This window comes from Ovis aries, chromosome 8 (genome assembly GCF_016772045.2).
Source record: "Ovis aries strain OAR_USU_Benz2616 breed Rambouillet chromosome 8, ARS-UI_Ramb_v3.0, whole genome shotgun sequence".
Taxonomy (NCBI): Eukaryota; Metazoa; Chordata; class Mammalia; order Artiodactyla; family Bovidae; genus Ovis; species Ovis aries.
In genome coordinates, this window is record NC_056061.1 from 76,947,275 (window position 1) to 76,973,225 (window position 25,951).

Here is a 25,951-nt window from a genome sequence, read left to right on the forward strand (position 1 = left end):
AAAAGAAACAACTGTTTGAGCTAAAATGAAACAGCTGTGTGAGTGTGTGTGTATGTGTGTGTGTGTTTAAACACACGTCCTGCAGCTCTAGGTTTGGAACGAGTCAAACTGAGTCTGATAAGCACATGGTATGAACTGTTTTGGGTATGTGCAAGGAAGTTTGAAAGTGTAACACTCTGCTCTCAGTGCACACTCATCCTGAGGTTCGCTGGACTAAAACTAAGGTTTGAAAATTCACTGAACGTCAAAGTCACCCTCATCAAAATCAACCAATGATGGCAAGACAAATATTCAGCTTTCAGGAGGTCCCCAGAGAGCATGAAGATTCTGTGCCTTAAGTCATTGTGGTCACTTTCTAACACATCACTAACTTTTCACCACCTTGAATTTCAAAAGGCTCCAAGAGAAGTCCTTTTGTTTTATGATTTCCTTTTTAATGAAAGAAAGTTACTTTTTTCACACCACGGATTATGTAACATAATACTTGCTCAGCAAAGGCATATTTTAATTTTTCTAATTATATTTAAACTGTTAGGTCAGGTGTCACTTGGCTTGTTATATTTGTAAGTGACCTTTATACCTACTTCTGTTTCCAGCTGAACATAGATGACAAGTTTGGGAAACTGAGGCTATCTTTGGACAATGCAACCAAAAGGAAATGGTGAACAGCAGATACCCTGGATAAATTTATTTATTAATTTTTTTTTTTGTGCTTCCTCTGTTTCAGCTGTGTACACATCCCCACTTACTTGAGCCTCCTTTCCATGGACATGGCACAGATGTTTCTCCATCGGCGGTCCAGGTTTCGAGTGGCCTGCTGGATGGAATCGCACTCGGCGTCTGTAGCGCAAGCATCACAGTCATGGAGAAGGACCTCGCACAGGTTGAGCACAGAGGCCACGCCCGTGCTGTGCTTCTCGATGTCTCTCTGAAGCTCCTGCAGGGAAGGAGACGTGCTTTAGTCAAACACTTGTTTACCGATGGGAGAAACTGCAGCTGTATTCACTGACTCAGAAATGGTTAGGCAAAACCTTGACAAGTATTTCATCTCCTTGAATGCATGAAGCTTCTTCAACTTCCTTTATGAAATACCGCAAGCTCAAAAGCATGAGAAAACGAGTCTAGAAATATTTGGCCTATCTGAACCATGCTAAAATATCAACTGAAAAAGTAAGACTACATCAACTGTGCAGAGTACAATGAGCTTCTTTAGTGATTGAAATATGAATTTTGCCCCAGTTTTTACTTCACAGATATATCACTTCCATTCCAATCCATAGATCAATCAAAGGAGTACATGTGCTCCTGTTAAGAGTTGGCACTCACTTTGATCTCCAAGGATCTGCAAACTATTTTAAACAGTTAATTCCACCATCATTAAAAGGTACCATGGTTTAAGGGACCTTGGTTTATTGTCATGTATGACAACCATTATTATCAGCAGCTTCTTCAATGAACAAATTTAAACGTAGGACAGAAACTGGAAGATATGAAATTGAATGATAAAGTTCAATTCTTGTAATATTTTATGTTTTAGGACCAGCAATTAATGTGATAGATCCCATATAACTGAAAGAGGTTGTGCAAGAGATTTGAAAGGACAGTTTAGTGAAACTGAAATATTTGAAAGAATTCATTTTCTTGTGTCTAGTTTATGAAATCTCCAAAGTTAATCAATGGCACTGTTATTGCATTCAACAGTAAAGCTACATTTTGTGAAGGGGATCTGGTGTTAAGGAGAAAAACAGGAAGGAGAATCTACATGCAACAATATAAATCCTACTTATCTGAATAAGTTGAGGAATTATCAAGAGAAAAGTTAGGCAAATTCAAGAACTATATAAGAGAAAAGGAAAATATATTGAAGGCCTGAACGAATAGGACAAGCAAAACATACTAGTAGGCCTCCTTTTTAATAATGGAATGCTTTGAGTAAATTGAGTTAAAAGCTCAACAGAAAAATAATGTATATTTTGTTACACTCTGTGCAGTTAATATGGTAATATGGAAGACTTGATATGGTAGAACTCTGGGCAAATTCAATGCCTTAAACAAGAAAGATAAACATTAATCTGTTGATGGCTACTTAAGTTGCTTACATGTATTCACCTGTAAACAATGCTACAGTAAACATGGCAGTGGAGATTTCTTTTCAACACAGTGATTTCATTTCCTTCAGATACATACCCCAAAAGCAGAATTGCTAGAACATACGGTAGCTCCAGTTATACTTTTTTGAGGAACATCTATATTCTCTTCCATAGTGGCTGCACCAATTTACATTCCCACCAACAGTACATAAGGGTTTCATTTTCTCTAAATCCTTGCCAGTACTTTTTAATCTCTTGTCTTTTGATAATAGCCATCCAACAGGTATGAGATGATATTTCACTGTGTTTTTTTTATTTGCATTTCTACCATGATTAGTGATGTTGAGCATCTTTACATATACCTGTTGACAACTTGACTATCTTCTTTTAGAAAATGCTTGTTCAGGTCCTTTGCTGGATAATTCGGTGTTTTTTTTTTTTTTTTTTTTTTTGCTATTGAGGTATATATATGAGTTTCTTGTGCATCTTAGATACTAACTCTTGATCAGATATGTGGTTCAAAAATATTTTCTTTCATTCTTAGGTTGCCTTTGCATTTGGTTGATCATGACTTTTGCTGTGCAGAAGCGTCAGACTTTGATTTAGTCTCACCTGTTTCATTTTTGCTTTTGTTGGTTGAACTTCCAAAAGTCATTGCTAACACCAATGTTAAGGAGCCTTTTCCCTATGTCTTCCTTTGGGTTGCAAGTCTTAAATTTAAGTCTTTAATCCATTTCAAATTAATTTGTCTAAGTCGTGTAAGATAGAGGTCCAGTTTAACTCTTTTGCACGTGAATATCCAGTTTTCCCAACACAATATTTTGAAGAAACTATCTTTTCTCCATTGAGTATCCTTATTAGTCAAATATTAGTTGACTGCACATGTGGGTTTATTTCTGGGCTCTCTATTCTGTTCCATTGGTCTATGTGTTTGTTTTAAATGCTAGTACCATACTTTTTTGATTACAAAAGCTTTGTAATATTAACTTGAAATCCTAAAGTGTGATGCCTCCAGATTTGTTCTTACTTAGGACTGCTTTGGTTATTAGGGATCTTTTTGGTTCCATATGACTTTCAGGATTTTTTTTTTTTTCTATTTCTGTAAAAAGTACCATTGGAATCTTCACAAGGATTGCATTTAATCTACAGATAGCTTTGTATGCACATTTTAGCAATATTAATTCTTCCAACCCATGGGATATCTTTCCATTTGCTTGTGTCTGATTCAGTGTCTTTCATCAATGTCTTACAGTGTCAGAGTACATATCTTTCACCTTCTTAGTTGAATTTATTCCTCAAACATTTCATTGTTTTTGACGTCATTGTAAATGGAATTTTTCTCTTTATTTTCCAGATACTTCATTGTTAAGTGTTTGGAAACATGATGATTTCTCTTTGTTGAATTTGTATGCTACAACTTTCCTGAATTTATTAGTTATAAAAGGTTTCTGGTGGAGTCTTTAGGATTTTTCTATATGTAAGACCATGCCACATGCAAACAGAGACAATTTTACATCGTCCTTTCTGATCTGGGTGCCTTTTATTTCTTTTCTTGCCCAGTTTCTCTGACAAGGCTTTCCAGTGCTATGTTGAATAGAACTGGTGAGAGTGGTCGCCCTTGTCTTGTTTTCAGCCTTTCATCACTGAGTATGATGTTAGCTTTGGCAGTGTCACATATGCCCTTTATTATGTTGACGTCCATTCTCTCTATACCCAGTTTGCTGACAGCTATCATTTGAATTTTGTCAGCGGTTTCCCTGCATCTACTGTGATGATCATATGATTTTTATTTCATTTTAGTAATGCAATGTATTGTATTCACTGATTTGCATATGTTGAAACATTTTTGCACTCTAGGAATGAATCCAACTTAATTACAGTGTATAATCTTTTAAAGTGCTGCTGAATTTGGTTTGTCAGTACTTTATTGAGAGTTTTTGCATCTATATTCATCAGGCATATTGGTTGATAGTTTTCCTATGGTGTCCTTATCTGGTTTTGGTATCAGGGTAATGCTGGACTCATAAAATGAGTTTGAGAGCATTCTTTTCCCTTCAGTTTTTTGAAAGAGTGAGATGAATTGGCTTTAAATGTTTGGTAGATTTCACTTGTGATACCAGGTCATGGAAATGTCCAGTGTTGGACATTTCTTTGTTGGAAGGTTTTTGATTATTGATTCCACCTCCTTATTCATTATTGCTCTGTTCAGATTTTCTATTTCTTCAAGATCCATTCTTGGTAGATTGTATGCTTCTAGGAATTGCCCATTTTTCCTAGATTCTCCAATTTGTTGGCTTATAACTGCTCATAGTAGTCTTTTATGATCCTTGATATTTCTTGTAATGTTCCCATTTTCATTTATAATTTTAAAAATAATTTATTTTGGTCCCTATCATTTTCTCTTGGTTCAGTTCAGTTCAGTTCAGTCACTCAGTTGTGTCTGACTCTCCGTGACCCCATGAACTGCAGCACGTCAAGCCTCCCTGTCCATCACCAGCTCCTGGAGTTCACCCAAACTCATGTGCATCAAGTCAGTGCGCCATCCAGCCATCTCATCCTCTGTCATCCCCTTTTCTTCCTGCCCCCAATCCCTCCCAGCATCAGGGTCTTTTCCAATAAGTCAAGGTGGCTAAAGTATTGGAGTTTCAGCCTCAGAATCAGTCCTTCCAATGAACACCCAGGACTGGTCTCCTTTAGGACGGACTGGTTGGATCTCCTTGCAGTCCAAGGGTCTCGCAAGAGTCTTCTCCAACACCACAGTTCAAAAGCATCAATTCTTCGGTGCTCAGCTTTCTTCACAGTCCAACTCTCACATCCATACATGACCACTGGAAAAACCATAGCCTTGACTAGATGGACCTTTGTTGTTAAAGTAATGTCTCTGCTTTTTAATATGCTATCTAGGTTGGTCATAACTTTCCTTCCAAGGAGTGAGCGTCTTTTAATTCATGGCTGCAATCACCATCTGCAGTGATTTTGGAGCCCCCAAAAATAAAGTCTGATACTGTTTCCACTGTTTCCCTATCTATTTCCCATGAAGTGATGGGACCGGAAGCCATGATCTTCATTTTCTGAATGTTGAGCTTTAAGCCAACTTTTTCACTCTCCTCTTTTACTTTCATCAAGAGGCTTTTTAGTTCCTGTTCACTTTCTGCCATAAGGGTGCTGTCATCTGCATATCTGAGGTGATTGATATTTCTCTGGGCAATCTTGATTTCAGCTTGTGCTTCTTCCAGCCCAGCATTTCTCATGATGTACTCTGCATAGAAGTTAAATAAGCAGGGTGACAACATACAGCCTTGATGTACTCTTTTTCCCGTTTGGAACCAGTTCCATGTCCAGTTCTTACTGTTGCTTCCTGACCTGCATATAGGTTTCTCAAGAGGCAGGTCAGGTGGTCTGTATTCCCATCTCTTTCAGAATTTTCCACAGTTTATTGTGATCCGTATAGTCAATAAAACAGAAATAGATGTTTTTCTGGAACTCTTTTGCTTTTTCCATGATCCAGCAGATACTCTAGCTAAAATGTGTTGTCAATTTTGTTTATAGTACCAGAGAAACAACTCAGTTTTGTTAATCTTTTGTATTGTTTTCTTATTCTTTATTTCATTATTTCTGATCTACTCTTTATTATTTCCTCTTTTCTGTCAACTTTGGGCTTACCTTGTATTTTTTCTACTTCCTTGAGTTGAGTTAGGTTGTTTATTTGAGATCTTTATTTCTTAATATAGGTGTTTATCTCTACAAACTTTTCTCCTAGAACTGCTTTTGCTATATCCCATAAGTTTTGGTATGTTGTGTTTCCTTTTTTGTTTATCTCCAGATATTTTAAATTTCTCTTTTGATTTTTTCTTTGATCCACTGGTTGTTTAAGAGTGTGTTGTTTAATTTCCATGTATTTGCCAGTTTTCTAGCTTTCTTCCTGTTATTAATTTTTTAATTAATTAATTTATTTTAATTGGAGGCTAATTACTTTACAGTATTGTGGTGGTTTTTGCCATACATCAACCTGAACCAGACATGGATATCTAATCTCATATTATGGTTGGAAAGACACTTGATGTAATTTACACTTTCTTGAATTTATTGAGACTTGTTTTGTGGTCTAACATATAATCTATCCTGGAAAATGTTCCATGCTCTGAGGTTGGGGTGGGGCAGGGTATGCAACTGGTTGGGCCCTACAGTCACCTCTGATTGTATGAGGTCACAAGCTATGTTTACTGGCAGGGCAGTGTTACTGGTTGGACTCATGATTGGGCAGGGCTATAGGCTGGTCTCTGCAATTGCTCTTGATGGGGTCTCAGCTTGTGCTCCCAGACTGGAGGGTGATGCTGGCTGGACTCTGTGTTCAGGTGAGGCCTCAGGCTGTGCTCTGTGATCATGCAAAGCTGCAGCCTTGGAACTGGGCAGGGCCATAAGGCTTTGCCATCAGATAGGCCCCTGGCTGTGCTCCTCTGTTGGGCAAGATTACTGGCCAGACTCTCTGGTTAAGACAGCCCTCCAGCTGAATCCCACAGTGAGTGGGTCTAGAGACTGTGTTTCACGGTCAAGCTGGGTTGTTGTCTAGGCTTTCTTGACAAGAAAGCCTTTATAGGGTGGGGCCATAGCTTAGGTTTCAGGCTGGGTTGCACAATCAGACAAGGCCCTCAGCTGGACTCCACCACTGAGTAGGGATTGTAGGTTGGGCTGAGGCTGTCCAGGGTCACTGTTCAGGCTCCCTGGCTATGCAAGGCCAAAGGCTATGCCCAGCAGTTGGTAGGGCTACAGGCTTGACTTCCTGCCCAAGCAGGGCTCTTGGATGGGCCCCCTGGCTGCCTGGGTTCTCTGGCCAGGCTTCCTGGTGGGGTCGGGTGGAGACAATGCTCAGCTGTTGGGCGAGGCTGGGCATCTGCCTCCCTGCCCAGGCTGAGAAAGATCAAGGCCAGTTGTCTGGGGACCCAACTCGGGTAAAGCTGCCAAGTGAGTCTGCAGGCTAGACAGGGCCACTGGCTGGGCTCTGCTGATGAGCAGAGGCGCTGGCTAGGATCTCTCTTTGGGTGCAGCTGCAAGCAGGAATGCAGTTCCACCAAGACCTGAGTGTGGGTGCTATAAGCCCCCACGCCTTCTCCATCTTATCAGATCCCCTGCAGATGAGCCCTACAGTTTTCCTCCCTGTGAAGTGAGACCCCACTGGGCCTCTTGGGAAGCATCACACAATCCTGGGGGAGGTGGACGTCCACCTGGGCTTCTCTTTTCCCACTGGAAAAACCACAGGCCTGCGGGGTCCCCCTGGTACAGGGCTGTGCCAGCCTGGGGAGGGTGATGGGGGCAGAGTGCAGCCACTCCTGTCACCTTCCGATGTGGGCCTTCCCAGTCTCCGTGGTCCAGGGGGTGCTGCAGCCTCCCTCTGGGTCCTGGGGTTCTCACAGTGCTGCCCTGTCTCTGGATGGATGCTTGTTGGTCTTCTTGTGACGGGGACTTGAGTCAGGAATGGCTTAGGCCACCATCTTGGTAACATCACTCCTCTGTATGCTTTTGAGTCTATCTCAGAGCAGAGATTCAAGAGTGGAAACCAGCACTGGCATGTGAAACCCAGACTCTGACACATGGCTGGAGGCCCAGCGCTGACACCTCTGATAGACCCAATCATGGGCGCCCTCCATAGTTTGGTGAGGTTTACTTCCAGGTGCTTGGCCAGGTTCCCACAGTAACTATTGGAGAAAGTCTCCACGTGCTTCTGCTCAAAAGTTTTTGTTCAAATCAACGTTAAAAAATAAAGCTTGAGGGATTTTATAATTATATAAGAAACCAAACACAGATCACAATTTTAGTCTCAGCTTTAACTTCCATTGGTAACTGTCTCCAATTGCCCCACAGTGTCTCCAGATTCATTGTTTTTCATTTATAACACACAGAAATTTGACAAAACATCCTCTGAGGCCACCTCAAGCCTCTATCTATTTCTGCCCAATTAAATTTGTAAGAATTAAGTACATTGGCAAGACAGACATATAGAAAGTCCACATAGGGAAATGGAAGAAAATCTGTTCATTTAAATATTTGTCAGAATTTTTCCCCTTTGGAGACAGATTACTTTTTCTGTTTTTTTTAAAGCATGGATCCAATATGCTATATATATACATATATATATATATATATATTTTTTTTTTTACAAAATCTATGGTCAAATGTTTTCCATAAAGGAAACTAGTAAATATGATATGATTAAAGTAAAACCTGCTAAGCACCCACTTTGTGCTGGACATTGTGCTAAGTGCTTTTCTTGCTAACTTCGGTAATAACACTGTGAGTCATGTACTCTGATTCTTAGCATCCTATATGCAAGGAAGTTGAGGATTAAAATAGTTCATTGCTTTGTTCTATGTCACACAAAAAAGTGGTAAGGCCAATATTTGAATCCAGAAAGTCTTTACTTTTAACTGTTAGTGTACAGTTGTTTATCTTTTAGCTCAGTTTTCTGGGTTTTATTTCTGTTTTTCTAAGTAACATGTTTATATTAGTATTTCTTGATTTTTAAACGTTAGACATTGAGTCTAGAGTAGGGAAGGAATAAACTTCTACATGACTCACCAGGCTCCAATTATTGGTTTAGCACCTCTTATAGCTAAAGCAATAATCATTTCTTTACAAGATTACAGTTCTTTAATATTTTTCACACTTGAGCTACAAAACATGCTATGGTTATATTTCTTTTCTTACACAACTTTTTGTTTTCTAAAATCAATAGTTCTTCATTTCTCTCTCTCTCTCCCTTGTTCTCTTTTTCTCTTTAGAATCTGTATTGCTAATTTGTATTGTATTCTTTCTCTTATGGTGCTAATAAAGCTCCTTCCAAGAATTCCTGGTTGCCAGGGGGAAGGATGGGAAGATGGGAGGTAGGGAGTTTGGGATGGACGTGTACATACTCCTATATTTAAAATGGGTAACCAACAAGGACCTACTGATAGGATAGGAAACTCTGCTCAATATTACGCGGCAGCTTGGATGGGAGAGGAGTTTGGGGGAGAATGAATACGTGTATAAGTATTGCTGAGTCTCTTTGCTGTTCACCTGAAACTATCACATTGTTAATCAGCTATATCCCAATATAAAATAATTAAAACAAAACAAAACAAAACAAAAAACTCCTTCCAGTATAGTTAAGTCCATCAGGCCCCCTAGTTCAGCTGTTTTCTTCCTTGGAGACGTCCCTTTTAGGGTGCCCAGACTCCCTACTCCTGTCTGGACAGGTTCTTGCTAGATGATAGAACCACTGTCATCTGGGACTTTCCTTTACCATCATCCCGGGGATTTCCTTCTTTCTCTCCTGAATATTCTTTTTCCTCTCATTTCACTATACATAAAATATCCTTCATTAGACTCTTGTGAATGTGGGCAGAGAAGGTTAACTATTTTATACATTAAGTAGCAGCTATAATATTCTAAATCATAAACAATCTTCTAACTTTTAGAAGGCATTCTGCCATTGTATACTAGCTGCCAGAATGGTTTTGGAGAAATCAAACTTTTTCATCTTGGAAACCTTGAAATCTCTTTATCCACCATCTTCTGAACTTTCGTAATAGCTTTGCTTTGTGTTAATTTTCCAGGGCGCTTGTAGGGTTTGTGCTCTAGAAGTGCTTAGTTTTCATTTTGGGATTTTTTTTTCCTGCATTATCCTTTGATCATTTCTTCCTTTCCACTTTATTTTGGAGAGGGAGAGGGCTTTTACAGCATAACTGAATTGGATTTTGAAACTCTTGCACGAATCCTGGCTGCAGGATTAACCGGATGCAGTGTGGTGGGAGTCAGACCATTTGGTACAGAGTCTTCCACTTATTCCCTCTATTTTTAATAGAGTGGTTCAAGCACGGATGGCATCCTGTATTATCAAATTAAAGGTCCCTCTGGTTTGCCTGACTAGCTGGGCTTAGGCGGGATCTGCTCACTGAACCACTCCTTTTTCTGACCTTCGAGCAATCTTCCCTTTAAAGCCCTGCAGACTTGATAGTTCCACTTCCTGAGTGAGACTTCTGGGAACTCAGTCTGCAGCAGGAAGCAGCTGTCTTCCTCCTCCATTCTGCTAGCACCATCGCTGTTTATCTGCTATCCATCTTCCAAATTCTCTTGGATGGCTGTCAGCTCTATTATCTTCTGTTTTTTTTTTTTGTTTGTTTTGTTTTTTTTCTGTTTAGGGTTTTGACCTTTTATCTCCTTTACTATCATTTTATTGGGGTTTTAGTAACAGGTAGAACTGTAAATGCATATCAGTAATTTATCATTTTTAACTAGATACTTTTTTGGTTTTCTCACATTTGCTAAATCACATAACTGGCCATTAGCATTTTAACTCTTATCACTTGTCCATATTATTACCATGTTCTCCAGGAAAATGTGGGAAAAACTTGAGGCAAACCACAACCCCCAGAGTTACTCATCAGAGTCCTTCAGAGGGTTTTAATCTCACAAAAAGTGAAAAATATCCTGCTATTTCTTACAAAAGAAATGCTAATTTAAATATCAAAGTAACCCAACTCCTAAAAACTGTATTTTAATATCCATTCTCTTTGGTTTAAATAGTTTATAAATAAAGTACATGAAACATTTCATAAGACTGAAGAAATAGGTCTGTTTATACATTTTGCAAAATGAAGGAACTTGAACAAAATGGCTTAATGTAATGGAAATAACCGAGGTCAGTAGAATTTTCAAAGATAATTTAAAAGCATGCAATAGCAACACATCTTATGGGGGAGGTATGGCGTTGATTACTGACGGCTAGAGTCTACCATGCTGCACAAGAATCAGCAAAGAGAGTGGGAAGTGAAAATCCGTTCTGCATGTATTTTTCAGGGTCACCCTCTTTTGCTTTGTTGGGTTGTGTATGGTGCTGCGTTTGCTACACACGTGAAGATGACATTATAGTCTGTGGTCTGCAGGTCATGCAATCCTCCTCGCAAAATTAAATTATTTAGACTCTAGAAACTCGATAAGTAAGTATGCACTGTGATCTCTCTCAAAAATACTGTGTGCAGAACATAGAAAAGGGCTCTGAAGACTATGGCTACGGGTTAGTGACTCACAAATAAATAAACAAAACTGTTAGCACTGTTCCGGATATATCACTGCAGCTCAACCCAAGCTTCCACCTTAGGATGGTTTCTTGGAGGACCCGTGACATTAACTCTATGATGGCAGATCTACTTAAGAGTCAACTTCGTGAGGACTTCCCTGGTTTTCTAGAGGCTAAAACTCTGTGTGCAGGGGGCCTGGCTTCGATCCCTGGTCAGGGAACTAGATCCCACATGTTAAAACGAAAGGTTCCACATGCTGTAACTAAGACCCAGCACAAGTAAATAAATATTGTCTTTTAAAAAGAGTCAACTCTGGGAGGAGATGGAACGTATTTGCCCCAAACACCTGTCTAGCCAGTGCCTCCCCTTTCTCACCGGTCTTTCCCAGCTTCCTCCAGATTTCCCATCCCAATTCTCCATCTCACACTCATGTCTCCATTCTGCCCAGGAGGACCAATTTTCAAGAACCTATTGATTCTTTCCTTCTATTGTTTTACATTTTACCTGCTGCTCGTTAAGCTTTTTCTGTATTTCTTCTGAGTCACAGGAATCGTAGACGATGGGTTTGGCCAGCTCTGACTCGATGTGGGCTAACCACGTCCTCAGACTGCTCATGTTCTTATCCAGCTGCTGGACTGCAACCAGAGTCTCCTTCAGCTTCTTTACCCTGTGGGCAGAAAAGGAGAGATGTCAACTTCAGGGAGAGGCCTCATTCATGCTTCCCTCATGAGCAGAAGCCAGTGCTGGGTCTAAACCCAGAGTCCATCCTGATTCAGCTACCTACTATCTGTGTGACTGTGGGAGGTGGGATAGCCCTTCTGTGTCTCTGTTTCCTTGTCTATAAAATAGAGAAGAAGTAACAGTATTTATGAGATTCAAATCAGGTGAATAACGAAGGGGCCAGTACATGGGAAACATTAAAAAGAATATCAGCCATGGTTATCCTCAACACAGCTATAATGATATAACAACCTCATGGTTGTCACAGAAATTGTGACTTCATCAATAATATAATCTATACTATGTACTTTCACAAATAATATAATGTATACTTCTACCAAGAATAACTGGGAGAAAAAGTTAACATTTCCAATGATTTGTCACTAAACAGACCACATATCCATGGTTCTGATCACTTCAGCTCCACTGTGACGTGCTTCAGCAACACTGTAGCAGAAACTTAGTTCAAAGAAGAAGCCACACTTAAGACCCACTATCAGTGAGTTATTGCATGCACTTATGCAGTTTGAGTTTTCACAATGCCAGATCATGTCAAAGGTAACTAAGGGCCTATGGGATTGTCAAGCGGCAGAAGGCAGGTGCCAGATCTACTGTTATCCAGTCTTCTACCTGCAGAGCCTAATTCGGTCCACTCTTCACTACGGCGGTGACGGCATGCGTGCTCAATTGTGTCCAACTCTTTGTGATCCCTTGGACTGTAGCCCAGCAGGCTCCTTTGTCCATGGAATTTTCCAGGCAAGAATACTGGAGTGGGTTGCCACTTCCTACTCCAGGGGATATTCCCAACCCAAGGATTTAACCTGATTCTCTTTTTATCTCCTGCCCTGGCAGGAGGATTCTTTATGGCTTTGCCATGAGAAGCCCAGTATTCACTACATGGCATGCCTAAAAAAGCAACAATAACAAAATGCTATTTTCCCATTCTTTCCAGGAAGGAGTAAAAACTCATTTCTTTAAGACTGCCATTTCTCTAACAATAACGTGTGAACACTTTGGAAGTAAGGTGCCAGAAAGACAAAATAAATGATTTGATTATTTTCTTAATGAAATGTACAATCTGATCAGAAATCTGGCATGGAAACAATGAAATATAACAATATGGTAAGAAGTACACTAAAGAAACGAACCAGGTTTCTGGCTAATAAATAAGGAATGATCAGTTCTGTCTTGCCATGTTCAGTAACTATTCATTCATTTACCATGTGTTCATTTCTTTATTCTTCCTACAAACATGTACAGTGCTAGGTAAACACTGACAACGGAAGTCTCATCCTTGCCTTTGAGGAGCTTAGATTTTGATGAAAAAGAGAAAATGAAGAAATGATATGTGAGCTGCATCTTGAGAGGCAGATACAAGCCAAGCAGAATGCTTCTGGCTTCCGAAACATAAAAAAGGAAAGTTGAGATTCTGAAGGTGAAGAGCGTCACAGCACCCAGGAGATTAGGGGAGAAAGAACGGGGAAGAGAAGTGGAAAAGAGATGAGATGTGCTAAGATACATGACTGACGGGTGGATGGGAGTAAGATTATAAAGGCTCCCAGAGTGACATGATAATGAATTTGTCTGTACTTTTAAAGATTAATAAGAACTTTTCCCAAGATCTATTTATGGAGGAATGATAAGATCAATTCTGATTTTGAGTGCAGAAGTTTGAGGCAAGGCTGTTGGAAGAGTCAGTTTAGGAAGTAAATAAAATAGTTAAAGTGGTTTACGTCAAAAGCCTACTTTTAAACAGTGGGGGTGAGAGGCAAGGACTGGATTGCTAAATTCACAAATCGTCATGATGTGAGACAGAAGGAGCTAGAAATGATGTCTTTTCCAACCGAATGATTAGATGGATGCTGCTGCCTCAGAGGATACATGATGAGGAGCAAGCTCAAGGGATTAATGGGGCACAAAGTTTAGGATATGATGAGTCTGGAAATAACAATTCTTAGGTCCAGAAAAGATGACAGAATGTATTGCACTGAGTTACATACTGTGGCATAGAGTTGAAGCCCAATGAAGGATGTGTTTCATTCTGAAAGGGGGTAGACTAAGAAGAATGAACTTTAAAAGGTTAAAGGAGGAGGAATCATAGGTGAAGAAAAAATAATTAGAAAGGAAGGAGGTGAAGCAGGTAAGTGTAGCAAAAAACTAAAGGTGGGAAAAGTTTCAAGAAAGAACTTGTGGACTGGGGAATAAGACTGATGGTATTTAAGGGTACAAACTTGTCATGAGCAGTAATAAGCCACATGGATTGAATGCATAGTAAAATGAATATGAATAACAAGAGCGTACTATAATTTCGTACTGTGATAAATATTGCTACAATGGCCACCACATTCTATATTATTGATGTATCAAAATAATACATTGTACACCTTAGAATTACAATGCTGTGTATCAAGTACATTCAATTAGAAATAATTTTTAAGTAGTGTCATATATACGTGTAAGTGAATCACTTTACACTTGAAACTAACATAATATTGTAAATTTACTAATTAAAAAACAAAAAGCAGTATCAGGACATGGTTATCAGGTGTTTAGAAACCTAGCATGCCACAGTCAAGTGATCTTAAAAGATGATAAATATTTATTAGTGTGCAGGTTATTGGATATGTCTGCATGTTTCCAAATTTTATGTTACACAAACTAGCTACAAAATTACTTTAGAGTCACTAAAAGTTATCTTAAAATTAAAAAAAAAAAGAAAAAAAAATTTAAAAGAAAGTGTTGGTCAGGATATGATCTAAATGCCCTCTTCACTGGAGTTCACCTGATTTCCCTCATGAAAGTGTAGCTCCCTAGACCCCCACTGTCCTATGGAGCCAGAACCTCAGGGGATATGGCCAGGGAATTTCCATTTTTAAGAAGCAAGCCTTGGGTGTGCTGAATTGTGGAACCAGAGGTCTGCTGAGTCAAAGGCAGAGCAGGACAGCATGATGAGGCCTAAAGAGAGTCATTAAAGAGGTCTGCTGACCCCAAGTGAGCAGCTCAGCAAGCGCCGTGGAAGCAGCACACAGGCGGCGTTTGGCTTCAGAAATACGCTTATGATAAAAGAGGATTGCTGATTATTTTAAGAAAGCAGGCAGGGAAGCTGAGTAAATATGGTTCAAAACAGGTAGAATTATCTGGCTAAAAGAAAAAAATTTGATTTTTCATTCTGTTTAATGTAGTTGAAGGCTTGGAATCACTTTAGAATGTTTTTAGGCAGAGAAAAAGGAACTCATGGGATAAGAGCCAAAGACAGAAGAAAAAGGCGGGAAGTGATACGTGAATATAGATGATGGCGTGAGGATGCACAGGAGGTAGGGTCAAGGGTACAAGGGTGTGGATAGACACATGAGTTTTGAAAGGAATTTCCCAGTGAGGGCAGAGTGTGAGCAGGAGTTTGGGAGGGACACAGATAGTGCTTTTCAACTCTGTTAATATCAAGTAATAACAGCAAAAAACCCTTATTGAGTCCCTGTTGATGGGCTGACACAGCTGCATGTAAGTACACGGAATGCTCTGAAAAGAAAGGGGATGGGGAAGGGGAGCACATGATCAATTATTTCTGATGCAGCCCTCATTTGAAATTCAGTTTTGCTTTTTAAAAAATATATTGTAGACTTTTTTTGTTCAGGAAATGTGGTCACCTTACTGACACTGCTTATAACAGAAACAAATGGCACATAAGCAAAATACTGCCATTTCCAAGGTGTCAATCCGGCTCGACCAAAGAAGTATCTGCTTGGAAAAAAAATGTCAAGAGCATTATGTCTTTTAAAACTCTAGAGATGTGATAGGGATTTCTCTGGCAGTACAGTGCTTAAGATTCTCTTGATTCCACTGTAGGGGCCACAAGTTCCATCTCTGGTTGGGAAGCTAAGATGCCGCGTGCCGAGCAGAAAAAAGAAACAGCAACAAAAACTCTAGGGATGTGATATGTTTCAGGAAGGTATCTGCAATGGAATGTCCTCAAAGATGGATAACCTGCACTCAGAATGACCAAATCTCTCTATTCTGTTACTCCCAGATGGTAAAGAAGGGATTCTCAAGCTAGAATTGGTCGCTTAGGGGTGTCTTCCTGCCACACAGGCCAAAGCTAACTCTCTCCCCACCTCCTCGCTCCCATGACTCTCCAGAAAAATCTGACAGGCTTCTCCGGTCAGGAGCCACCTTTCTGAAGAAACTCTCATAACAAAACTATGCTGAGAATTTGTATTCATTTTTAATTGCTTAAAATAGATATCATCACTTCTGTTACATTTTCTGTAAATCAATGTTTACAAAGGAAAATCTAGTTATGACACCTTCACTTTTCCTTTTTGAATGCTTAAAAGGATTTTCACTATGCTCAGTTCTTGATAGTATCTATATTTCATTAATTATAATAAAACCCCTCATGTTTGAATAACATTTTCGGTGTGTAAAGGCATGTTAAGGTGTGTTACCTTACATTGTTTAAAAAATGTGTATTAAAAATTATATTTATATTCTATAATATATTCAATCGATAGGGAACAGAAAACATGCATTACAATATATTTCTCATGACTTGTAATTCCATTCAAGATAAGACTTCTTTAATTAGCTTTCTAAGTATAATTTGTACCTGTCTTGAGAGCCTTTGAAACATTAGCCTTGAACAATAATTTCAAGCACTTTTACACACAACCCACTCACATTTCTCTCATACATCAGACAAAATTCACCTGAAGGTCAGTTAGAGAAGCTACTGGGTATAAAGTTCAGGATGCATATCCTATTAACAATGATCATGGCATGGGCTTGGGGTTTAACATGACCTTGGCCTTCCTGCCTCAGTGTCCCATATGGAAAGGACAGTCTACAATCAATAAAGCCACTGGAATAGGGCTGAAGAGTGGCTCATTGATCTGAGATGTCTGTCTTGGTTTTGCCCCAGTTAAGAATGTCCTCGCAGGAACCTCTCCCACTGGACCAGCTTCCTGTCTTCAGATCTGATAGGATGGGAATGCTGACCATGCTTTGGGATGGGGCTTTACAATAAACTTACAATAGCATCAGGCTTTTGTGTAGAGCTAAAGGCTTTGAGTTGGTGATGGACAGGGAGGCCTGGCATGTTGCAATTCATGGGGTCGCAAAGAGTCAGACACGACTGAGCGACTGAACTGAACTGAACTGAAAGGCTTCGAGGGTACCTCACTCAGTGCCTGCTTCCTTCTTGCTGCTGCTGCTGCTGCTAAGTCGCATCAGTTGTGTCTGACTCTGGGCAACCCCATAGACGGCAGCCCATCAGGCTCCCCTGCCCCTGGGATTCTCCAGGCAAGAACACTGGAGTGGGTTGCCATTTCCTTCTCCAATGCATGAAAGTGAAAAGTGAAAGTGAAGTCGCTCAGTCGTGTCCGACTCTTCGTGACCCTGTGGACTGCAGCCCACCAGGCTCCTCCATCCATGAGATTTTCCAGGCAAGAGTACTGGAGTGGGGTGCCATCGCCTTCTCCTTACTCTTGTTCAAACTCTCTGTTGTTATTTATGCCCGTGTTCTTCCTTCCCATGGGAAATTCCCTGGAAAGCTAGAACTGTGAATTTCTACTTTGAGTTTTCTCTTTCCATTTTCGGCTGCCATACTAAGCTCAGTACCTTGCACAAAGCTGGGTTCTATTTAAATATCTACTTTCCCTGATGGCTCAGAGGGTAAAGAATTTGCCTGCAATGCAGGAAGACACAGCAGATACAGGGTCAATCTTTGAGTCAGGAAGATACCCTGGAGAAGGAAATGGCAACCCATTCTAGTATTCTTGCCTGAAAAATCCCATGGACAGAGGAGTCTGGCAGGCTACTGCCGAACAGGTCACAAAGAGTCGGACCTGAAAGAGTGACTAAGCAAGCAAGCAAACATTAATAACTGGTATTCTAATTAAAATATTTTTATTTTGTTAACATATTTTATTTGACATTAAATGTATACTTAAATTTTCTTCTAGATCATTTGCTAATGATATATTTGTTAAGGACAAAAATTAATTGATTTTCTTAGTTCAAAATTCACTTACAAAAATGAACCAAGACACAAAGGCTATGAATAAACACTGTTCCACCGGATATTATCTACAGTAGCCAAATAATTTACAGATCAGTAATCCTGTATAGTATTGAAGGAGTTCCAGTAGTCAGAGCAGTTAGTGTACTATGTCAAGGGCATTGTGACATGGAAATGCTTGTTCATATAGTCCATTAAGGACAAGTTCCTCTTTCAAATGAATGTGTAAATCTTAGTAAAGTCAGGGAGGTTGAACGCTTAAGTGGTTCTCCCTTCCCATTTTAAAAAAAGTGCACTTTACCACAAATAGCAAAATACATTGTGTGCGTAAGCGTTGGGGTGGGGGGAGGGGTGCTGATATGAGCTGAGAGGAGGTGGGGGATAAAGTTCCCATACATCACCCTTGAGCTATTAAAGTTGATATTGGTGGGACAAGGGATCATTCTTTTTTCAGAGAAATGTCCTATTTTTTTTTTCATTATTTCTTTAAAGGCAACTTTGACTAAAGTGTCAACAATAGTTTTATTTATCTATCATTGTAAGAAGCTTGAGCAACATTCTTTTTGGTAGCATCCAGGATTATAATTCAAAATAAGTGTTTACGGATGTCACTTGTCTGGGTAAGTTTAGCAAACCTGGTCTATCTGTAAGTCCCTGCACCTGGTCCCTCTTTCAGAGTCCCCTGTGCTTCCTGAGTATTTGATCTTTCTTGCGAAGGGTTCTAATACCAAATCCAGTTGTACGGCTTCTTAATATTGCCACATGAATACACACATATACGCATACATACATACACATTTCATATATACCTCACTACTTTCCTTCAGACAAATTTAGTATTACATACACCAAAACCAAAAAAAAAAAAAAAAAAAATTCATGTGCTCAATATATCAGAACCAAAAGTACCATTAATAAATTCTACCCATCAATAGGGGTTTATTTGGGCTATGTTATGGTACAAAAAAAAGTTGAAAAATAAAGTGAAAATTCCTGATGTAATGTTATTCTAACTGAATAAAAATCATTAGGTAAATATCTGCATTATGCAGTAAATTACCATTTTAGACATGCATTTCCCCATTTGCACATACGTTTGAAAACCTTTATACTAGTCAGTGACCAATACCTACTGCCATACCTAAAGAGAAACAACTTTCTCTCATACACACAACCCTCCAGGCTGCTGAAACATGAGAGATTATTTTATTTCATAAACGGAACACTTTCAGTTACAAAGCTGTGAACTGGCCATGACTGAATTTTAGTTTTAGCAGCAGCCGTCCTTGAAATAACAGACGGTGGACTGACAGGATCTTTCCACTGGACCTTGTTTCTGAATCCCTTTCCTGTGTCTCAGACTCTCTACTGTAACCATACCCCCCATGTGACGATTCTAATCCAGAGACAACTGGATACCGAGCCATGACAAAGCCCGTTAACCTTTCCATCTAGCTTCACAGGCCAGCAGAGGGACAAGAAAAACCAACAAATAACTCTTAGGAGTGCATGGCCAACAACCTCCTAACACCAGTCAGCCCCACTTCACACCGGCAAAAACAATTACGGACTAAAACGCCAGCATCCATCCTATCACCCCTACGTAACAAGAAAGTTATGCCCAAGGGAAGAAACTCAAGGAGGTGCCTGCCTTGCGACATTGCAGTTACAGTCCGGGAGGTCTGCATCCGCACAGCCATCGTCTGCCATCCTCGGGCCACAAGAATCTTCCGCCACCACCATGAAGTATCCACTTGCAAAAGTTAGGTTTGCAGAGCAAAAGGCTGAATCTTGCGTGGGGATGAAAGGTTCCCTGGTCTGTGTATGGAAGTATGAAAATGCTCCCTCCAGACAAATGTTGGTAAGTCTCTGCCTGATAATATGACACTGAGCAGTGAGTGACAAGTGGTCATGCTTCTAAATAAAACCTACATTCATTAACATGTGCCAGGCTTGATCTCCTGGAATGTAGGCCACGAGGGTAAGAAGGGGAAAGGCTCAGGGTAATCTGGAAGGAGGGGGAGGCTCCAGGTCTAAAGAAAGAAGGGAGCAGAAATAAGACTGGCTGCAGACACATCGCCATTCTGGAAGGACCTTCCCCCTTTTCTAGCAGGCAGTCTGTTAAGTTGGAAAAGATATTTGAAAAGACAAATGACCCAAACACAAACAAGCAAAACCGCAAACTGTAATAGCAAAAAGGAGCAACTTCTATTTTTCTTCAGTTTGCTTGCCAGCTAAGTGATGTAAGTAGGAGTCTAAGGGGTTGTTTGGGAAGATGGGATGGGCAAGAAATTCTGCTCAAAAGTGATTGGTCTTCACCTTGACAAATTACTCATCCTCTCAGTACTTCAATTATATGGTGTAAAAGGTTATCAGGAGGATTAAATGAGGTGGTACCTGTAAACCACTTAGCACCTCCCTGACTGTAACTGCAATGTTGAAAGGCAGGCACCTCCTTGACTTTCTTCCTTTGGGCATAACTTTCTTGTTACTGGGGGTGATAGGATGGATGCTGGCGTTTTAATCCATAATTGTTTTTGCCAGTGTGAAGTGGGGCTGACTGGTGCTAGGAGGTTGTTGGCCATGGACTCCTAAGAGTTATTCTTAGCACAATATATTTATTCCAATGAACTAAATATAAGGCAAAGCTTTATAGACAATTTGAGCAGGAAAAGGAATGAAGAAATACCATTCTCCACTTACCTCAACCTTTGTCCTTTTAAAACTAATGATATAAAGTGACAAAAATAACATGTTCATTTTAAGGTAATTAAAAAAAATGTTCATTCGCTTTGTGGAATTTCAGTTAACTTGGGGGGGGGGGATGGAATTGCAAGAATTTCTAAATTTTCTGCACTGATTCTATATAAACTTCATAATTTAAGCTTTTAAAGAAAATAAGCTCCCAAGTGATTCATTACTGGTAATTAAAAAAAGAAATGTGACCAATGCTGTCTGCTTTAAATCCTTTGAGGATTTTAAAATACATATACACAAATGACTTATGAATAAATAAATAGGCAATAAACATTTGCTAAGCTTTTTTTAAGGCCAATATGATGTTTTAACTAAAATAAAACAAAGCACTTGGTTCTAGTTATATGAGTTGATTGCTTTTAAAATAATAATACATTTTCTCTATAAAAGAAACAAACCTGAATTTTTACATTAAAAAAAATCCAGAAAACTTAAGTTAAAAATAAAATTATTTTTAAAATGCTATTAAAGATATAATATTTTTATTCTTTATAAAACAATCACTTCACTGATATATTATTTTCATCAAGATGGAAAATATTGGTTGCAATTCCATAATAGAAGGTAAATTTGTTTTTTCTTGATTACTACCAACATTAAAAAAAAACTGAGACCTTTAAAATTTCTTATTGTCATTATTTCCTTAGAAAATTCCCTTTTACTATATTTGCATTTTTCCATGGGTTACTTTTTTTTTCCATGTTCACTATTCTTAGCACAATATATTTATTCCAATGAACTAAATATAAGGCAAGGCTTTACAGACATGTTTATCATAGTAGCAAAAAATGACAATAATATAAAGTTTCATTGGTAGGGAAAATACTAGATAAGTCACATTATATAAAACTATGGAATGATCTAAAAGAATAAGATTGGCACATATAGTATATGAAAGTATACATGATCCTTTCCCCTGTGTTGTCTCACTGGAGAAGTGGCAGTTATTTTAATGAACATTTTGAAAATGAGGAATCCGAGACTCAGAGAGGTTATACAGTAAGCCCTAGGTCACACAGCCAGAGCAAGGTGAACTAAAGCTAGGATGGTGTCACTTCTGAGCTTGCTGCATCAAAGCATTTCCGATTCTGGCTTGACTTTTCTGAATGGATCACCATGAGGTAATACCAGCTACAAATTCCAAGAATTACTTTTTCTTTTTCTTCTAGTTTGGGCAGAGCTCCCACTGGACTGAAATTCCTACTGGGGGCAGCTGATTCAACTTTGCAAAGCCCTCCTTATTCTCCATGAGCCTCTAAACTCCCTCTAGGATGAGAGCTGACATTTATTGATTGAGCTGCTTCACTGTGCTAAGTGGTTTACAGGTACCACCTCATTTAATCCTCCTGATAACCTTCTACACCATATAATTGAAGTACTGAGAGGATGAGTAATTCATCAAATATCACAGTGCAGGTGAAGCAGAAACATTTTATTATTCAAGCAAGTGAAGCCCCAGGCCCAGGCTCTGCTGTATTACTATCTGCATGGAGGGTGCTTTTCACATGCTGTGTCTCAGGCTGAGAAGCTCAACAAAACACTGGAGGGACTACTACCTGCAAAGAACTACATTAGGTTCTGGGGTTACTGTGGCCATCAAGCTTGATACACTGAACATTTCAACAGAGGAAAGAAACTTTCAGTAATCTTCAAAATGGGATATTGATTATAAACAAGGGAACTGCTACCGACCGTGTACAGAAAGCCTAGATAAGAAGTAAAGTAAAGTAAGTAAAGTCGCTCAGTCGTGTCCGACTCTTTGTGACCCCATGGACACCAGGCTCCTCCGTCCATGGGATTTTCTAGGCAAGAGTACTGGAGTGGGTTGCCTTCTCCTTCTCCAGGGAACTTCCCAACCCAGGGATCGAACCTAGGTCTACCCGCATTGTAGACAGACACTTTAGCTTTACCGTCTGAGCTACCAGATAAGAAGGGTGTGATCTAATCTGGAGAAAAGGAAGAACATGAAGAAGAATTAGGAGCTGGCTGGTCCAGACAGAGAGAGAGAGGGCAGGAAGATGAAACAGAAGAGGGGAGGCTCTCAGGTGAACAGCCCTGAATCCTTGCTTTATCACTTATGTTTGGGGAATCCTTTTCTTTTTCATCTTTATATCCCCAGAGGTGTCTGGAAACTATGCCCGACTACCTGCTTTGGTAATAAGATGTTATTGGAATCTAGTATGTTTCTCTACACACTGCCTAAGGCTGCTTTTGGGATTTTTCGGCAGAGGGCTTTGTCAGAGGCTGTTCTGCCCACAAAGCCTTGAATATTAGTCATATAGTAATCCAGTCCTGAGAGAGTTTGCAGCTTCTGCCATGTGGCAATATGCAGAGGAAGTATTAATACTTAATACACTTTTGTATACAGGAGGCATTCCATAGTTTTTAAAAATTGTATTTGTTTTTCCTGTTTTTGAGGTCCATGAATTATGGTAAAGTGGACATGATCAAGCAGGAGATGGAAAGAGTGAACATTGACATCTTAGGAATCAGTGAACTAAAATGGATGGCGAATTTAATTCAGACGACCATTACATCCATTACTATGGGCAAGCTGCTGCTGCTGCTAAGTCGCTTCAGTCGTGTCCAACTCTGTGTGACCCATGCTGCTGCTGCTAAGTTGCTTCAGTCGTGTCCGACACTGTGAGACCCCATGGACGGCAGCCCATCAGGCTCCCCTATCCCTGGGATTCTCCAGGCAAGAACACTGGGGCGGGTTGCCATTTCCTTCTCCAGTGCAGGAAAGTGAAAAACGAAAGTGAAATCGCTTAGTCGTGTCCGACTCATCGCGACCCCATGGACTGCTACCAGGCTCCTCTGTCCATGGGATTTTCCAGGCAAGAGTACTGGACTGGGGTGCCATTGCCTTCTCCACTATGGACAAGAAGATCCTAGAAAAAATGAAGTAGCTCTCGTAGTTAACGAAAGAGTCCAAAATTCAGTGCTTGGGTGCAATCTCAAAAACAACAGAATGATTTCAGTTTGGTTCCAAGGCAAATCATTCATTATCATAAGTAATCCAAGTCTGTGCCCCAAACACAAACACTGAAGAAGCTTAAGTTGACTGGTTCTATAAATACCTACAAGATCTTCTAGAATGACACCCAAAACAATGTCATTTTCATCACAGGGGATTGGAATGCAAAAGTAGGAAGTCAAAGATACCTGGAGTAACAGCAAGTTTGGTCTTGGAGTACAAAATGAAGCAGGGCAAAGGCTAACAGAGTTTTGTCAAGAGAACACATTGGTCATAGCAAATATCCTCTTCCAACAATACAAGAGAAGTCTCTACACAGGGACATCACCAGATCGTCAATACCAAAATGAGACTGACTATATTCTTTGCACTTAAAGATGGAGAAATTCTATACAGCCAGCAAGAACAAGACCCGGAGCTGACTGTGGCTCAGCTCCTTATTGTAAAATTCAGGCTTAAATTGAAAAAAGTAGGAAAAACCACCATGTGATTCAGGTATGACCTAAATCAAATTCCTTATGATTATACAGTGGAGGCAACAAATAGATTCAAGGGATGAGATCTGATAGAAAGAGTGCCTGAAGAACTATGGACAGAGGTTCGTGACATTGTAAAGGAGGTGACCAAAATGATCCCAAAGAAAAAGAAATGGAAAGCAGAGTGGAGGCCTTACAAATAACTGAAAAAGAAGAGAAGCGAAAGGCAAGGGAGAAAGGGAAAGATATACCCAACTGAATGCAGAGTTCTAGAGAACAGCAAGGAGAGATAAGAAGGTCTTCTTAAATGAACAGTGCAAAGAAGTAGAGGAAAACAATAGAAAAGGAAACTGATGATCTCTTCTATAAAATTGGAGATATCAAGGGAACATTTCATGCAAGGATGGGCACAATAAAGGACAGAAACAGTATGGACCTAACAAAAGCAAAAGAGCTTAAGAAGAGGTGTAAGAATACACAGAAGAAATTTACAAAAAAGATCTTAATGACCCAGATAACCATGAAGGTGTGGTCATTCACCTAGAGCCAGACAACCTGGAGTCTGAAGTCAAGTGGGCCTTAGGAAGCATCACTACAAACAAGGCTAGTGGAGGTGATGGAATTCCAGCTGAGCTATTTAAAACTTCTAAAATAGAATGCTATAAAAGTGCTGCATTCGATATGCAAGAAAATTTGGAAAACTCAGCAATGAGTGGCCACAGGACTGGAAAAGGTCAGTTTGCATTCTAATCTCAAAGAATGGCAGTGCCAAAGAATGTTCTAACTACCAAACAATTGTGCTCATTTCATACGCTAGTAAGGTTATGCTCAAAATCCTTCAAGCTGGGCTTTAGCACTATGTGAACTGAGAACTTGCAGATGTACAAGCTGGATTTAGAAAAGGCAGAGATCAAATTGCCAACATATGCTGGATCATAGAGAAATCAGGGGAATTCCAGAAGAACATTTACTTCTGCTTCATCAACTACATTAAAGCCTTTAATGGTGTGGATCACAACAAACTGTGGAAAATTCTTAAAGATATGGGAATACCAGACCATCTCACCTGTCTCCTGAGAAATCTGTAGGCAGGTCAAGAAGCAACAGTTAAAACTGAACATGGAACAATGGACTGGTTCAAAATTGGGAAAGGAGTACGACAAGGCTGTATATTGTTGTCCTGCTTATTTAACTTATGTGCAGAGTACATCATGTGAAATGCTAGGCTGGATGAATCACAAAATGGAATTAAGATTGCCAGGAGAAATATCAACAACCTCAGATATGCAGATAATACCACTTTAGTGGCAGAAAATGAAGAGGAACTCAAGAGACTCTTGTTGAGGGTCAATGAGGAAGTGAAAAAGATGGCTTAAAACTCATCATTCAAAGAACTAAGATCATGGCACCTTGTTTCATCACTTCATGGCAAATAGAAAGGGAAAAGATGGAGCTACTGAGAGGTTTTATTTTCTTGGGCTCTAAAATCACTGCAGGTGGTAACTACAGGCATGAAATTAAAAGACACTTGCTCCTTGGAAGGAAAGCTATGACAAACCTAGATATCCTATTAAAAAGCAGAGACATTATTTCGCCAACAAAGGTCCATATAGTCAGATCAGAGCTATGATTTTTTTCAGTAGTGATGTACATATGTGAGAGTTGGGCAGTAAAGAAGGCTGAGTGCTGAAGAACTTAATGCTTAGGAACTGTGGTGCTGGAGAAGACTCTTGAGAGTCCCTCTTGAGAGCAAGGAAATCAAACCAATCAATCCTAAATGAAATCAACCCTGAAGATTCACTGGGAGGACTGCTGGTGAAGCTCCAATCCTTTGGCTACTTGATTCGAAGAGACGACTCATT

General features: G+C 39.7%; 1 protein-coding gene across 35 annotated transcripts in view; it reads right to left on the bottom strand.

Moving 5' to 3' along the window:
- Positions 1-25,951, bottom strand: part of SYNE1 (spectrin repeat containing nuclear envelope protein 1) — a 492,315-nt gene that overhangs the window by 38,130 nt on the left and 428,234 nt on the right. For 34 of the 35 annotated variants that reach the window (XM_060419830.1, XM_060419826.1, XM_060419828.1 and 31 more), the window contains 2 exons: positions 11,651-11,813; positions 750-937 (listed from right to left, as the gene is read on the bottom strand). In XM_060419830.1, coding sequence (XP_060275813.1) covers positions 750-937; positions 11,651-11,813 — 351 coding nt within the window. Of the gene's footprint in view, positions 1-749; positions 938-11,650; positions 11,814-19,530; positions 19,773-25,951 lie in introns of those variants that run through there. The other variant, XM_027972575.2, reaches the window with a different exon arrangement.